This window comes from Pteronotus mesoamericanus, unplaced genomic scaffold, assembly GCF_021234165.1.
Source record: "Pteronotus mesoamericanus isolate MK-2021 breed Mesoamerican mustached bat unplaced genomic scaffold, CSHL_Meso_final contig_68, whole genome shotgun sequence".
In the NCBI taxonomy this organism is placed as follows: Eukaryota; Metazoa; Chordata; class Mammalia; order Chiroptera; family Mormoopidae; genus Pteronotus; species Pteronotus mesoamericanus.
In genome coordinates this window covers 22,034,699-22,051,899 of record NW_026555234.1, presented here as the reverse complement: position 1 = coordinate 22,051,899, position 17,201 = coordinate 22,034,699, and the positions used below count along the sequence as shown (strand labels likewise).

The 17,201-nt window shown below is 36.6% G+C and overlaps 1 protein-coding gene across 1 annotated transcript in view; it reads right to left on the bottom strand.

Moving 5' to 3' along the window:
* Positions 1-17,201, bottom strand: part of DTHD1 (death domain containing 1) — a 53,930-nt gene that overhangs the window by 23,280 nt on the left and 13,449 nt on the right. The window contains exons 6-7 of the mRNA XM_054582248.1: positions 6,004-6,168; positions 3,999-4,288 (exon numbers count right to left, since the gene is read on the bottom strand). Of these exons, the coding sequence (XP_054438223.1) occupies positions 3,999-4,288; positions 6,004-6,168 (455 nt within the window). The remainder of the gene's footprint in view (positions 1-3,998; positions 4,289-6,003; positions 6,169-17,201) is intronic.

Here is a 17,201-nt window from a genome sequence, read left to right as displayed (position 1 = left end):
ACGAAACACAAAATTTATTTGTAATCTATAGGTTATTAAATATTCCTTATAGCAATATACTTTCATGTTAATAATGGACATTGGAATATTTTTCTTTGATGACATAGAAAGTACAAACATAGAAATATATGCTTCTGCTTAGAAAAATCAGATGAGGTGGTGAAGGCTAGCAATATGAAGAACCAGAAAACTCCAGGAGAGCCACTGGCTCAGAGTATTTCTGTATTCTCACATTTCTCACCACCTCTGCCTCTTAGCCTCTATCATCCCTTGCACTGTTTATTGTACTTTATTGTTTTAAAGATTTTATTTATTTATTTTTAGAGAGGGGAATGGAGGGAGAAAGAGAGAGAAACATCAATGTGTGGTTGCCTCTCACGCGCCCCCTTCTGGGGACCTGGCCCACCACCCAGGCACGTGCCCTGGCTGGGATTTAAACCGACGACACTTTGGTTCACAGACCGGCACTCAGTCCACTGAGCCACACCAGCCAGGGCTATTGCATGGTTTTACTGCAATGACTCATCAACTGGTCTCCCTGCTTCTTCCCTTGACTTACACAATCTATTCTCAACACACTTATAATCTAACTAAGACCTTGTGTCTCCTCAGCCAACACCTTACATAAGGCAAAGTCCTTGCAATGGACTCCATGGCATGACCAGCACTCACCTCATCTCCTCCAGCTTTCCACTCACTCCGTCTCAGTCAGCCATTCAGCCTCCTTGCTGTTCCTCAGACACACCAGGCACACTTCTGCCTCAGTTCTTTTACAATTGTAACCTCCCTGCATGGGGCAAATGCTCCAGAGGTGGGATTATGGTTGCTCTTTCATCTCTGTTTAAACGCCTCTTTGTCAAAAAGGTCTTTCCTGATGAGTCTATGTAAAATTTCAACTCTGACATTCCCCCTGAGACTCTCCATATCTTTTTCCTGCTTTATTCTTCTATACAGTACTTTTTACCCCCATTAAACTATGTATTTTATTTACTTATTTGCTCCTTCTCTGTCTCTCTCAATTAGAATACAATATACATGAGGATGGGGAATTTTTGTTGAATGAAAACAAGGACAGTCATTCTAACATCCTACATATGTATCTGGGAAAATAATTTCCCTGGTCCAAAGGGCATCCAGGGCAACTTTGACACACATAGACCTTTTTGAGGCATTACTAGATGTTAGGGGTGATGCTAAGGTATATTGTATACCATTTTGTGTGCCCACTTCAATAAAAAGCTTAAGTGCTGAATTAACAGCTCTGACCTAGAGAATGAAAGCATACTCTAGCTTGTGTCCAGAAGAATGCCAAAGGTCAATATGAAGACCAAGTACCTATCTATCTATTTTTCCTCTTAGAAGTAGAAGTAAAGTCCATGTCCCATGGTCCTCACTCAAAGGAATCATCTCTATTCTATATAATGACTATAGAGATTTTTGAAAATATTCAGAGAGCAGTTATCTAAATTTATTAAAGTTTTAAATGCTTAATCACACAATAATATTGTGTTAAGTCCTTCCTCAATTTTTTGTCTTCATTCTTTCACGAATACTCGATAAACCCCTTTTAGCTTTTAGGCACCATCCTAGGTGCTGGGAATTGAATGCAGCTTGCCAACAAGACAGACACTTCCTTCGAGACTGTAGTCAGAGAAACTGTCATTTATTAAATGATTAAATGAATAAATAGAAGAATGGATCTATGGCAAAGTCCACGAAAGAAAAGTTCATAGACTCTCAAGAAGGAAAATAAGGACTGAATCTGGAAAGACAGGGAAGGCTCCTCTGAATGTGATCATCAAGTGAGATATAAAGAGACAGTAAGAGATAATTGCAGGCAGAAGTGGGGATGGGTGGGAAGGAGAGCCCTCCAGGCGGAGAGCCCCTGACTTCCTGTCTGAAATTCACAGAAAGGACCCAGGCCCTGATGCAAGGATGAGCATCAATTCTTTACCCCTTTTGCCTCTTAAGTGGAAGAACACCAGTGAGGCTCCAGGAATGAGCATAGGTTTCTAGGAAAGGCAAAGCAGAAATGACTCTGGCACCCTGCCTGACTCATTTTCCTTGAGTGAAGATGAGTTCCTCTCTGTTCCTTATTTGGAGGAATTGCACACGCCCTGGCTATCTTCAGGAACTCTTATTTTAGCATATGCTCCCTCCCATTTCAGGCGACAGGACACTCAGTACCAAGGCCTGGAAGAAGCACAGCAACTCACTGGTGTTTAGGGAAGTAGGTAAACACAGCTGCTGTCTAGAGTATTACAGGAAAATCATTTGCATTATTTGTTTGGGTGGGACACTTCCAGTTTTTGACTATCTCTTCTTAGAGAGATAGTCCCAGGGTAGATTCCACGGTTTCTGCTACGGAAACCAAGTAGGAAGGGGGAGTGGTCTCTTCCTTCCTTCCTCTCCCTCCTTTCCTCTCCCTCCTCTCCCTTCCCATTCCCTTTTTCCATCATCCTTGACATTCACTCACTGAGACCTGTCAGCTGACTCAAATGACTGAGACTTTGCATGTGAAAGTAGAAGAGAAACTTCAAATTGGGGCACTTTGGGCTTCACTTACTTCAGAGATTTCAGATAAAGAACAGTCTCAGCTTAAGGCTGCATCATTTTTGAAGCAACAAAGAGCCCAAGGGCTTGCAGTGATTTCCAGAATCAGAGAGAAAATAAGCATCATAAGAATAAACAAAATAAAAATCAATGGGATCTAGAGTCATTTAAAAGTGATCAGAGAAGATTACTTCAGGCCAAGTCTATTGTAAGACTCCTGACCCAGAAATCCACATAAACTCAACCCTGAGCTCTCCATCCCTCATCTGTATGTGCATGTCTGTTAGATTCCATTCCACTTCCAGGAAAGGAGACGGGAAGGCAATGAACTAATAAAAAAAGAAAAGAAATTGCTGTGATGGCTGCTCCCCCCAAATCCTTTTCTCTCTTCTATCACACAGCTGTTTTCTCCATATTCTCATTTTGCCTTCCTTTTCTCTTTCTCTTCACTTCCTTTTTTCTTTTTCTCTTCACTTCCTTTTTTCTCTTCTTTTTCATTTATTCCTGCCTCTCCTGCCCTCACTCAGATTCACTCACCCTGTTTGTTTTTTGCAGCATCTTCAGATTTATTGAAAGCCTTTGATGCACCATGCAGTATCCTAGACTCAGGGATCAACAGCCAGAAAACACAGCCATTGCCCTCATGCAATTTACATTTCAATGAGGAACATAGCATAGGCATATGAATGGGATATACGTAAACAAGTCATTATGATTCCAAATTGGGGTAACATTTCAACTGGAAACAGAAAGCACTAGGTCAATATGAGGGTGAGAGGGAGGCAAGGATGTGTCATCTAGATCAGAGATCCTGAACCACTTTTTTGCTGTGGACCCTACTGGAGTTGGGTGAAACCTATTAACTCTTCTCAGAGCAGCATTTTAAATATATAAAATAAAATAAACTGAGTTATGCATAAGACAATTTTACTAGAAAATAGTTCTACACATACATTTCTTAAGAATCCACTGACCTCAGGTTACATTGTTTGTAAGATAACAAGAGTTTGGGTGTTAATTTAAGCCGAATAGGAGTTGTAATGATATTGTTTTAATCAGGAGAGTAATAAAGTATTATTTATAATTTTAAGAGATCATGATTGTTACTCTGTGGAAATGGTGTTCATATGACTAATAGTGAAAGCAGAGGACTATTTAGGAGGCAACTATTTGATGTGGGAAAGAGATGATCTGAACTTGGACTCACATAGTAATCATGGAGAAGGCGATTTCTAAAAGAATACCACTTATAATCTGCCCATAATGCTGTATGCTTCCCCAAAAATACACAGAAAGAGACTGGACAGAAGTAAAGCTCATTCTCTTGCTTTTCAAAAGCTCCTCAGTTGTCAGAAGTTTTCTTTCATAATACAGGTTTAGCGAACCCTTTCTGAAGTATGTGGCTGATAGCTCATAAAACGTACAAAAGATGTCTTTATACTTACTTGAGGCAAATATGTTTCCAGTAAACCTTAAGAGAAGTTGCTCTCCTTCTTTCACTTGGAAATGGCAGGACGGCTCTGGAGGACCACTGAAAGCTTCCAAGCGCAAATTCCTAAGCACCTGGTTTAAATCTTTAGAAGGCACCACCAAAATAACTACTCTATGTGGGTTGTCTTTCCGGTGATACAGTACCACGCAGGCACTGGTACTGAGCATGGCTTCCTCCAAAGATTTCACAAAAGAAATCAAGTGGCTATTGTCCACAGTGGAAGACAGGTGGAGCACAATAAACCTGCATGGACGAGAAGAGGCAGGACTTCAGGGAAACCTACAGTCCCAAAAATATCATCGAGAGTTAGTAAGACCCAAGAAAGGAGCTGTTATCATCCGAACTTCCTTTAAAATCAAGTATGCTGATAAGCACCTGGTTAGGGTCATGAATGACTTTCATGGAACTCTTGACAGCCAGGAAACCAGCTCAAATCAAACCACATTCTAACGCAGAAGTTCTCAAACAAAGAAGTTTTGTAGTCTCAGCTCAGCTCTAAATATGGCTGCTTATTGCAAAATATATTTTAATTAACATTACTAAAGACTATTACTTCAAACTACAGAGGAGAACAATGCTCAAAATAATCCATTTACTAGCAATAGGACACCAGATATCTGTATCATTATTAAGTGGGGATTGCGATATTCTTCCATCATGTATACCAAGGATTGTTATGATGGACCCTGTTGTGGGCTGAATTGTGTCCCCTCCACCCAAAGCCATATGTTGAAGTCCTAACCCCCAGTACCTCAGAATGTGACCTTATTTGAGACAGGATCTTTACAGAGGTGAAGTTAATGTGAGGTCATTAATATGGGCCCCAATGCGGTAGGACTGGTGTTGTAAAAAGGAGAAATTTGGGCACAGTGACATGCATACAGAGAGAATGCCAGGCGAACGTAGCAACAGCAATCCACAGTCCAAAGAGAAAGCCTTATAGATCCTTCCTTCACTATTGTCAGGAGGAATGAACCTTGCTAACAACACCTTGATTTGGACTTTAGGGTCCAGAACTGAAACAATAAATTTCTGTTGTTTAAGTCTCCTGGTTTTTAATACTTTTTCCTGGCAGCCCAGCAAATTAGTACATATCCTTCCCCTTGGTTAGAGCACCCATCACCCAACTCTTCTCCAGATAGCTGCCCTACAGGAGCCCTCAGCCCAGAGCAGCCCCCGGCCCATGCACAGGGATGAGCGACGCAAGGGTGCTAAGCCAGGCGCCTTGGTATTCACACTGCGCAGCCCCTCTGAGGCATCAGGCTGAGGTTAAACTTCAGCTGGAGCCATAGATGTTCCCACCTTCTTCTCTTACCTTACCCACTTCTCTCATGCCCTTTCAAGATTCACCTGAGGACCCTCTTTCAATAAATCACTTGCCTTTACATCTTAGACTCTTTTTCTAGGAAACCTAACTCAAGACATTTGTAGATGCAAGATGTCCCATGATGCAATAAAGGGCATCTTTGGACATGATCGTCCTCTCTTTATGAATGTCTACTTCTCACGAACCTTAAAACTGTCTAAAACTCTTCTCATAATGAGATGTCTAGAAAACATGGAAATGAGAATGTGAAATGGGGACACAGAAATAACAAATTCAGTTTCTATATACATAGTTATGAGATAAGCATAATATGAACAGTTAATTACTATCGTTATAGAATTTCAGAAATGAAGGTGCTATTTTATAACTATTTTTGGAACGAGAAGAAACCTGTAAAAATAAATTTAAGTTATGAATGGCTTCCAAAAGCAGTTATTAAGCTATCATAAATGAAATTACAGATAACATATTCATGTCAGTTCTGGTTTGCATTTTAAGCACACCCTAAGGGACTATTCATATTCCTATCTGAAGAATAAAAATTTAATCCTATGATCCCATTTCTGTAAACACCGGTGATAAATCATCAGGACAGAATATCATCAACTTTCATTGTTTATTATTGCATTACCTCTCTAAGTGTTCACACAATTCAAATGATATCAAGCCACTCTGCATGGTTCTCACTATCACATCATCAAGCCCAAACCAACCGTTGTCTTGGCTTCTGAATCCCAGCAATTTCAAAGATTCACAGACGTTGTTCCCAGGTTTTCTTATGGAAGCACCTTTTGTCCTATGTAATGATAGCAGAGGTGAAATTGGTAAAATTTGCATAGCATAAATTATATTTAATGCAGTTACGGTTTACATTAAGTGAGTAATTTAATAACAATTCATTAAGTGTATACTATGTGCCACTAGTTATGCTATGAACAGGGCTACAAAGAAGAAATATATCACCTTTGCTCTACAGAATCTCACTGATTACAATATTACTCAATGACAAGACAAGGTAATCTGTGATAATTAAGGGAATGTATATAATGTTTGCTCAGGGAAGCTTGCAAAGTGAAAATACTGTTATCTGAGATGAGCTTTGGAGAATAAGAAGCATTTTTACTACTAGCCAAAGAGTTAAGAGAATACTCCTGAAACATTAATTAACTCTCTGATGTAAACTCGGATGCTATAGGATAGTCAATGGCAGTAATATAGCATAATAGGGAAGACCACTGACTGTGGAACAAGACTGCCAACTTTCAAATCCCTCTTATTAACCACATGGCCATCGGCAAGCTTCTTTTAATCTTTCAGTTTTCCAGTGTATAATATGAGACCAATGATGGTATCTGCATAATAGGATTAAATGAGTTAATATTTAAAGCATTTATAATTGGAGTAACCGTAGTGGTATTAACATCTGCATCCTAATTCCTACAGCAGACATAGCCAGTTAGCTTTTTTGGTATAATTCTCCTTCTTGCCTAAATGGCCCCACCCAAATGCCCCAAAAGAAACAGTTGGATGTTACAAGTGATACTTTTTCCCCACAAGAGCTGATTTGACTAACAGTAGACCAGTTTCTAATACCTAATGAATTTCAGCCTTTTTCTTTGAAATTTGACTAAGAGGCCCACAGATTGGCATTGTCCTTTGGTTGCAGTGCCCTGGGCAATGAATGAATAAGCAGAGAGATCATTAAGAGAGGAAAAAAATATGGGCAGATGCTAAAAAAAAGGAAAAAATGAAGATGAAAAAATCAGTGTAGTCTTTAAGACAGAGAAGACAGAGATTACCCATTGTAGCCTTACAGTAGATTCCTCCATTCTTGAAGTCACTTAAATGGACTTTAGTTCCTGACAACTAAAGGAAGAAAAATCCTTGATACTGAACATCTTGCAGGAAACAAAGAACCTAAAAAACCCCCAAAATCTAATGATGCAGCGATCCAAAAGGGAACAGAACCATTTTAGCTAGGTACTAAAAAGGAAAACCCAAGTGTGATTCACACACCTTTATTTTAAAATAGAATTAGTTATGTTTAAACCCACCTTAGTACCACAGGGAGAGCTGTCTAGGACCCATAAATTAGCAACTGAACTCGATTTAAAATGTCTACTCCAAAAAGTTTAGACTGTGTCGATTGCTTAAGGGAATCAACCAGATTAAAATCAGGAGGATGGGGGGAAAATGACATTTAGTTTTTGGTTTTGATTTATAGATCTTGAAGCTAATAATTTACTAACAGAGGAAGATACACTCATACTGAATTCAAAATTTGGGTTATTTACTAGAAACTGACTTAATTAAATGTAATATTGGGTTGTTTTTTTTTTCTGACAGAGACTCTTACTTTTTCCTATCAATAGACTAAATTTTCAATTGGATTTATAGGCTCTCAGTTGTTTGGGGCTGGTTCTACTTCCAAGGCCTAGGCCGGTATGTAACCTGAGCCAAATAGTGCATTTGGCTTTTTTAATGCTGTTTGCTAAAAAGTCCAATCTCCGCCCACCCCTTTGTCCCATTTTGAGTACATGATAGGATATCTCTTCCTTGTCCCAAGTGGTTGAGTGGGGCTTGTGTCTAGGTCTGGTTATTGAATACTGAGTAAAGGAAATATATGTCACTGTGAGGTGAAGCATTTAATTGTCACTGTGGGTCTATCCAAACTCCTCTTCTGCAACCATGACAGCAACAGACAGTGGTTGCCCCTGAGTGTAAGTCCCAGAGTGAGGGCAGCCAAGAAGCAACCTGCCTTTGATGGCCACATAGCTTGTGTGAGACATAAAGACTGTTTTCATAAGCCCTTGGGATGCTAGATTTTTGTTATCACACCATAACTCATCTGTCTTTGGTCTTAGTGGCCTATTGAGTGATGGGTTTGTGACCAATTTAGAGTTAAAATAACACTCCTTTATGCATTTTTCTAGGGAAAAAAGGTTCCTGTTTTCCACTGATCTTGGAATTAGGAAGATGTAGCCATATTGCAGCATGAGGGACGAACATGACAGGGAATGGAATTGGCACAGAGAAAGACAGAAAGAGAAGCAAGAGGCTTGGTTCACCCTGGTTCAAGAAGTATGTAAAGATAAATATATCCCCAGGTTTTTTAATTATGTGCACAAAAAAATTCCATTTTTAAAATTTTGGGGTTTTTTTTTCTGCCTCTTAAAATCAAGGCCTTAATGATATAAAGATCGAATTTAGACTTCATTTTTTATCCAGCTTTCTTAAGATATAATTGATATACAACTTCATGTAATTTTAAGGTATGCAATGTGATGATTTGATGGGTGTATTTATTATGAAATGACTGCTATAATAAAATTAGTTAACACATTCATCTCCTTAAGTTTAGACTTTACTATTACAGACTTTACTATTTACTATCCCATATGAATGCTACAAAATCTACTTTTGCCCCACCCTGTATGCTACCAGCAAACTTTGCAACTAATATTGCCTGGCAAGGAATAGCACTTGATCTTACTCCACAAAAGATAATATTTTGATGTACTAAGAATTCAATAAAACACAATCGACCTTTGTTAAATCAATTCGTTTATTCAAGAAAAACTGCTGTTCCTTGAGTTCAAGACTCTTCCCTTGTCCTAAATTCCAGGCATTTAAGGAATTATAATTGGCCCACTTTGGGTCAAGTGCTCAATTGTAATTAACAGGGTCATTGAAGAACATGAACGAGCCCATTAAATCCACATAGATAAAATGGAAGTTTTCTAGAATTTGTGGTATAATTCCTCTAAAATAAAGTGGCTGAGATAAAAGCAGCAGGTGTCTATTCTAGGTTGTATTTCTGTCCCAGAAAAATGTCTTGAAGCCACACAATTAAAGGACGCTCATATTTTACCCAACATAAAGAAGATCTGCTCCAAAGTACCTAAATATTTGGTTCCCAAAGTAGAAACAGAGATTACTGGGAACTTGTCAAGGACAGTTTCTTGTTAAATTTTTTACACTTTATTTTTTTAGAACAGTTTTAGGTTCATGGCAAAATTGAGAGTAATGTGCAAAGATTTCCCATATATCTCCTGTCTCCATACATGCATAGCTTCTCCATTATTTGTATTACTTGGTTAACCTACATTGACACATCATAATCACCCCAAGTGCATCATTTGCCTTAGGGTTCACTCGTGGTGGTGTACATTCTGTGGTTTGGACAAACATATAATGACATGTATCCATCAATCATTATAGTATCATACAGAGTATTTTCATCACCCTAGAAATTCTTCATGCTCTGTCTTCTCATCCCTCCCCCACCCAGCCTCTGGCAACCACTGATCTTTTTACTGTTCCACAGTTTTGCCTTTTTCAAAATGTCATATAGTATGTATCATAAAGTATAAAGCATCTTCAGATTGGCCTTTTTTTTCCACTTAGCAATATGCATTTAAGATTCCTCCATGTTTTTCTGTGACTTGATAGCTCATTTGTTTCTGGCACTGAATAATATTTTATTGCACAGATATTATTTATCCATTCATCTACTGAATGACATCTTAGTTGCTTCCAAGTTTGAGCAATTATGAAAAAGGTGCCATAAGATCTGTGTGCAGGTTTTTATACAGACAGTGGTAGAATCCTCTGGGTAAATACCAAAGAGTGCTATTGCTGGATTTAGTGGTAAGTGTATGTTCAGTTTTGTAAGGAATCAACAAACCATCTTCGAGTGTGACTATACCTTTTGGCATTCTCACAAGCAACAAGTGAGAATTCCTGGCTCTACCTCTTCACCAGCATTTGAGGTTGTCAGTGTTTTAGATTTTGACCATTCTAATAGGCATGTGTGTAGTGGTACCTCATTGTTGTTTTAACTTGCTTCTTATTTATGACATATGATGTAAAATATCTTTCCTTAAGCTTATTTTTCAACTCTTACCTTCTTTGGTGACGTGCCCATTAAGGTCTTTGGCCCATTTTTTAATTAAGTTTTTTGTTTTTTTACTGATGAGTTTTAAGAGTTCTTTGTATATTTTGGGTAAAAATCCTTTATCAGATCTGTTTTTTGCAAATACTTTCTCCCAGTCTCTGGCTTATCTTCTGCCATTTGTTGCCATTGTCTTTCATAGAGTATAAGTTTTTCATTTTATGAAGTCCAGCTTATCATGTATTTCTTTCATGGATTGTGCCTCTGGTGTTGTACCTAAAAAGTCATCACCAGGCTGAAAATCATCTAGATTTTTACCTGTTATATTCTAGGAGTTTTATAGTTTTACACTTTACACTTATGTTTATAATTAATTTTGAGTTAATGTTTGTGAAAGATATAAGGTCTGTGTCTGGATTTATTTTTGCATGTGGATGTCAGCTTGCTCCAGCATTTGTTGAAAAGACTATCCCTGCTCCATTGTATTGTCTTTTTACCTTTGTCAGAGATCAATTGATTGTATATATAGAGATCTATTGCTAGGTTTTTTATTCTGTTTCATTGGTCTGTTTGTCCATTCTGTAGGCAAAGCCACTGTGTTGATTAGTGTAGCTTTACAGTAAAGCCTTGTAGTCAGGCAGTGTCAGTCCTCCAGCTTTGTTCTTCTCCTTCAATATTATGTTGGCTATTCTGAGTGATAATTTTTTTTACTTGAAAAATTAAATTCTTCCCCACATGTTTTTCCAAACCACAGGTAATATTATATGCTTTTAGATAAAATGGTATATAATAAATTAAAAATACTTCTAGTACACAACCTCCAAGTTTAATAAATGTGAAAAATTATATTTGCTCAGAAGCATTTGCTTCAAAATTTTACTGAAGCCATTTCACTTTATTAAATGAGACAATATAGTACTGGCTGTTGAGTACAAAGGAAAATATGGCATGTGTGATTTTACTATTTATAAAATTACCATTTCTTAATGTAAAATATGGTGGTTGTCATTGATAAAATAACATGGTATAATATTATTGAAATTTGCTAAGAGAGTAAAATTAAAACATTGTCACCAAAAAAATAAAAATAAAAGAGGTAAATATGTAGGGTGACATATGTGTTAACTAACTAAATGGGAGGAATCCTTTAAAAATGTACACACATTTAAAATAACCATTTAAATGTATACACATTTAAAATAACCATGTATGCTTTAAATAGCTCACAATTTTATTTGTCAATTATACCTCAGTAAAGCTAAAATAAATAAATAAAATAATCATTTCTGTTTAGGTTGAATCTCTAATACACTATAAATTTAACATACAAAACCCAGAATTATGAATGACAAATCAAGAATAAGTAATCTATGGCCTCTCCCTTCCTAATACTAAAGAACTAGATCCTGATAAACTTCTTAAATATATTTTTGGCTTGAATAAGCAGGAGGAATCGTAAAGGAATGTCCCAGATTCCCCTCCAAAAAATGTATGAAGCCAGGGTCGAAGATGAGGGGAAAATGGGAGAGATGATGGGATTACTAGGAGGACACATTTCTTTCTAACAATGTAGATATGGGAGAAAAAATACTGTAGGTAACAACCAAGTGATCAGAGCAAGGAACTGTGACCCTTGGGATTGTATGCGTAAAATGCGAACTCACGATCTTAACCAAGGTTCCCAGGGAGGCCACTCTAGTCCCAAGTGAGTGGCACCTGGATCTCAGCAGAGACAGAAACAAGTGGCCTCTGGAGGAAAAGCGCTCCATCCATGCCTGCAGAACTCTCCTCCGCGCGTACTCAGAAAAGAAGTCCCCAAACACATAAGGAGGCAAATGCCAGGAATGATAGCAGAAGCAACAGGCAACACCCTCCCAGACCACCAATATCAGAACTAGTGGATACAGATTGGAAACAACTGTATGTGAAAAGCTTAATAAGATAAAGGACAGCATCCTAAAAATAAGCAGGAGCAAGAGACTGTCAAGAATGACTGGGGGGATTGAGATAAGAACTAAAAAGACTGTAATACATAAAATATATAAATGCTGGAAAAAATAACTCAACAGTAGATCAAAAGTAGACTTTAAAAGTATACAATGTTTGTGGCATTTGAATTGGAATGTGAAGAAATTACATTGACTATAACACACAGAGACAGGAAATCAAAATATAAGAGAAGAAAGGAAATACGGAATTTAGAAAGAGATGGCCTGATATACATCTAATTGGAAATCTGGAAGTACAGAACAGATAAAATGGAAGAGAGGCAATATTTGATTAGAAAACATATAAGGATTTTTCAGAAAAGTAAAAAGACAGAAATTTATTCTTCAGGAAGCCTGATATATTGCATTCAGAAAAAGCTTTTAAAATTTATATCTAAATACTTAACAGAAAGATGCAGAACATCAAATACCAAGAAAAGATCTTAAAAGTAGTGTAGAAGATAAAGCAGATCACCCATAAAGTCCTGAAAATTAAATTCACTGCAGTCTTTACAACATCAATTAAAAAATGACCCATAAACAATGGCATAATGTCTCCAAAGAAAAAAAAATCAATGTAAATCTAGAATCTTATGTCCTAGCTAGTTTCCAAAGATGCTCAAAATACCTCTTAATATTCACGCACTTGTGTAGCTTTCTCCCACAATGAACCAGAGCTCCCTCTGTGCCTCACTTTAACCAGCAGAAAGTTACAGAACTGACGATCTGATCATTCCAGACTTGAGAATTAGGAAAGCCTGGCAGCATCTGCTTTTGTGCATTTGGAAGCTCTGGGATCCTCCATGGAATCAGTCCAGCTAGGTTCCTGGAAAGACCACGTGGCAGAAAGAGGCCATATGAAGAAGTCTGGTAGAAAGAAAAATGCCTTGGGTATACCTGGAGAGAGAATGAAGTCCAACCATTTCTGCAAATTAGCTGAGCCCAGGTTTCCAGTTGTCATTGTCAAGGCTCCAGACATGTAAATGAAACCATCTTGAATTTCCCAGCCTCAGACACTATCTTACTGAGATGGTTAACAATCCCCAAGCAAGATCAACAAAAGAACCATTTAGTGAGACCCCCCAAAAACCACAAAATCATGAGAAATAATGAAAAGGTTGTTGTTTAGAGTAATTTAATACGCAGAAATAATAACTGAAGCACTCAGTAAAATTATATTTTAAGAAAAAGTATACACAGATAAATGGAAAGACATTCCATGCTCATGGATTAGAAGAACCTGAATAGTCAAAGTAATCTTGAGCAAGAAAAGCACAGCTAGAAGCGTCGCACTTGCTGATTTCAAAATACACTATGGAGCTACGCAATAGTATGATACTGGCATAAAAACAGACATATAAACCAACTGGAACATGATAGAGAGCCTAGAAATAAATCCACACATCTGTAATTGACTGATCTTTGACAAGGATGCCAAAAACACAATAGAGAAGGGATATTCAGTTCACTAAATGGTTTTGGGAACACTGGATATCCACATGCAGAAGAAGAAAATTGGACTCTTATCTGGAACCATATACAAAGTAACTCCAAATTGATTAAAGACTTAAATGTGATGGCTGGAAAGAAAAACAAAACTGTCATTGCCTGAAGAGTATGTAAGAGTTTACGTAGAAAACTTCAAGGAACCCTCAAAAAATATTAGAAATAATTAGAGTGTTTAGAAAGATGCTGGCTTTAATACCATTGTCAAAAATCTACTATATTCACTATATACATATCTCCAGCAAAGAGAAAACAAAATTTTGAATACCATTTATAGTAGCAGCCTAAACTATAAAGTATCAAGGAATACATCTTGCAAAGCATGTGTAGCGCACATATGATACCTTTTATAACATGTCATTGGAAGATATTAGATACACATAAGAAGTATATATTGTTGTAATAGCTTAAAAGATTCAATATGATAAAAGTTCTATTTTTATCCAAATTGACCTATAGTCAGAGACAATTACAAAGTCCCAACAAAGTTTGTTCTGTGCACCTTGGCAGACCAATTCTATTTTATATAAATGGAAATGTTTCCAAAAAAAAGTTCCCCTAAAGAAGAAGTGATATGGTTTACCTACCAGATACCAACTTATTATAAAGCCATAATTATTAAAACAGTATTAATTGCCTCAAATATAGATAAAAAGACAAACAGTGGAACAGCTCAGAACAAGGAAATCTATGACAGAGGAAGCATTGTAGACTGTTGGGGAAAGAAATCATTATTTAATAGAAATGTTGAAGAACATGTTATCCACATGAAAAAAATTAAATTCCTACATCACACTGTATGTGAAAATCAATTTCAGATGAATTGAAGACATGAAATTCAAACTTTTAAAGTTATATGATAATAAATATGAAAATTTTTATCATTTCGGGCAGTAGATGACTTTAGAACCAGGATAAAAAGCACTAATTATAAAGAAAATCATAATAAATTTAGCATATAAATATGAAAATACAGGTCGCAAACCGACAAAGGATTAGCATTGAAAATGTGATAAAAAGTGCTACAAATCAAGGTAAAAATTCAAAATGAGCAAAGAAAGTAACAAATATTTCATATAGAAGAAATTATGAATGATGTTCTTTTCATTGTAATCAGAAAAGTATAGATTAAAACCACATGAGATCCATTTTACATCTATTAGATTTTCAAAATCACAGAATCTGACAATATGCAAGGCTGGAGAAGACAAGGAGTGATAGTAGGAGATTGTAATTAAGTTCTGCCACTTTGTAAAACTTGTAAAATAAAATGTATGCATACCCTATGACTCAACAATTAGTTTTCTGGTTATTTACTCTAACGAAATACTTGCTCAAATATACTTCGAGTCAAGAATAGTTACAGCAGCTCTGTTTGTATTAGCAAAAAAAAAAAATAAGAAGGAAAGAACTCAAATGTCCATCAGCAGGAAAGTAGATAAATAAAATACATAGTTATTCAATAGAATATTACATAGAAGTAAAATGATTATAAACAACTATAAATGAAAAAGCAAGACCATAAGACTATACACAATAGAATACCATGTTTACTTTTGTCAAACACAAAGCCAAACAAGACATCACATAAAGATGAATAAAAATATGTGATAAAACTAAAATAAATATGAGCAAAAAAATGACCTAAAACTTCCAAATAGTTGTTAACTTTGGTATGGATGAAGAGCAATTATGTAGTGAGGTTGAGGATGGAATAGGGGAAGGGCAAGTAAGTAGACACAATTGTATGGATAATATCCAATTTTTTTATTGGTTTGTCCATTTTATTATTACGTGACTGACATATATTTTACAAATATTCTTCTGTATGACTCATATGATACATTTAAACAAGATAATCTCAAAATCAAGAACATCATGTAGAAATGACCATTTTTTCATGAGCAATCTTTTCCATCTAACTCTCTAAAATATTTCTTCTATGATGTGAAATGTTTCTGTTTAATAAATTTCCCCTTTGTTACTGTCAAGAAATCTTTTTTGGCTTGCAATTAAATGACTTTCATCTTTTCCCCAGAAATTATTCAGACATGCAGGAGTGTAATGCAATAAAGACCTTTAATTTTCATAGTCAGACTATGTTTTGGCCTCAACTAGTTTTTATCTTTATTATGTTATGAGGCATGGATTTCTTCACTGTGTTTCTATTTCCATAGAAAATGTTCAACTGGCTTTCACCCTTTGAGGAAAGCATGTTAAATAAATGTAGCGATACAGATCCTCATTTGATTGTTTTATGCTCCACTGGATGGAGAAAATGCATCTACCATATCTAGCACTAATAATAATAGAGCATAATATGGAATTTAGCATTGTCAAAAGTATAGAGGAATTAATAATATAATTTACATTTCCACAGACTTATTCATTAATTTCTTCAATTCACCTAACATTTTTTAGTATGTTCTATGTTAAACTTGTGCTGGGTGATGATAAATGAAAAAAGTACCTATTAATATTCCAGTATGATATAAGATGTGCGCAAAGAATGGGCCGACACAGAAGAACATTGATCCCTCTGGGACATATCAATGGGTGATCACTCTTGACAGATAAGAGTTGAGCTGTCACTTACAAAATGAACAAGAGCTCTTCAGCTAAACTTGGTAGAAAAAGAATTTTCTAATAGAGAGATCATGCACTAAGGCAAAGAAACGGAGAGGAAAAAAATCAGCACTTTTTTGTTCGATTGAACGGATGCCAAATGGCCACCCTCTCACTTCACAGGAATGCTAGATGAAATGTCGTATGCACATTGGAGGAACTGAAAATATGGGGAGGAAAGCCCCTAGATCTGGGAACAAGTAAAAAAGAATCTCAGAAAGCCAGAATGCTCTTCCTTCCCGAGGGGACATAAGGAACCAATCCTACCGATGCTCCCAGCCTGGTCAGCCTCCACCTCCCCACCCCCCATGCACCCCTCCAGGTGTCGGGGGGGCGGATGGCACTTATATTCAGGCATATTAGATAGAGCCCCCAGCTGTTAGCTGGAACCAAGTCATAAAACTTGGAGTCTCAAAAGGGCAGCATTGTCCATGAAGTGAAACAAGAAAAACAACCCAAATCTCTTTGAACATTCGTGCAAGAAAGCAACAAAGAAGCACATAAAAGCTGCTCTGGTGAGAGGGAAGGGGAAGAGTCGATCTGATCAAAAATTATAACCAATACTTGGAAATGAATTCCTAAGGGTAAGAGAGAATGGAATTAGTATTATATACAATGTACCAGATTATACCATGCTAATAGATATTAATTATCCTAATAGATGATAGAATAATCTGAATGAGACCATAAAATGAGTATGTTTACAATGACTAAAGGAATAAAGGAAGACATAGGAAACACGATGAAAAAACAGAAACAAAAAGCAGGAGACTGGAAAATGAAGATTTTTAAATTTAGCAGTAGCTGTTTTGAAAT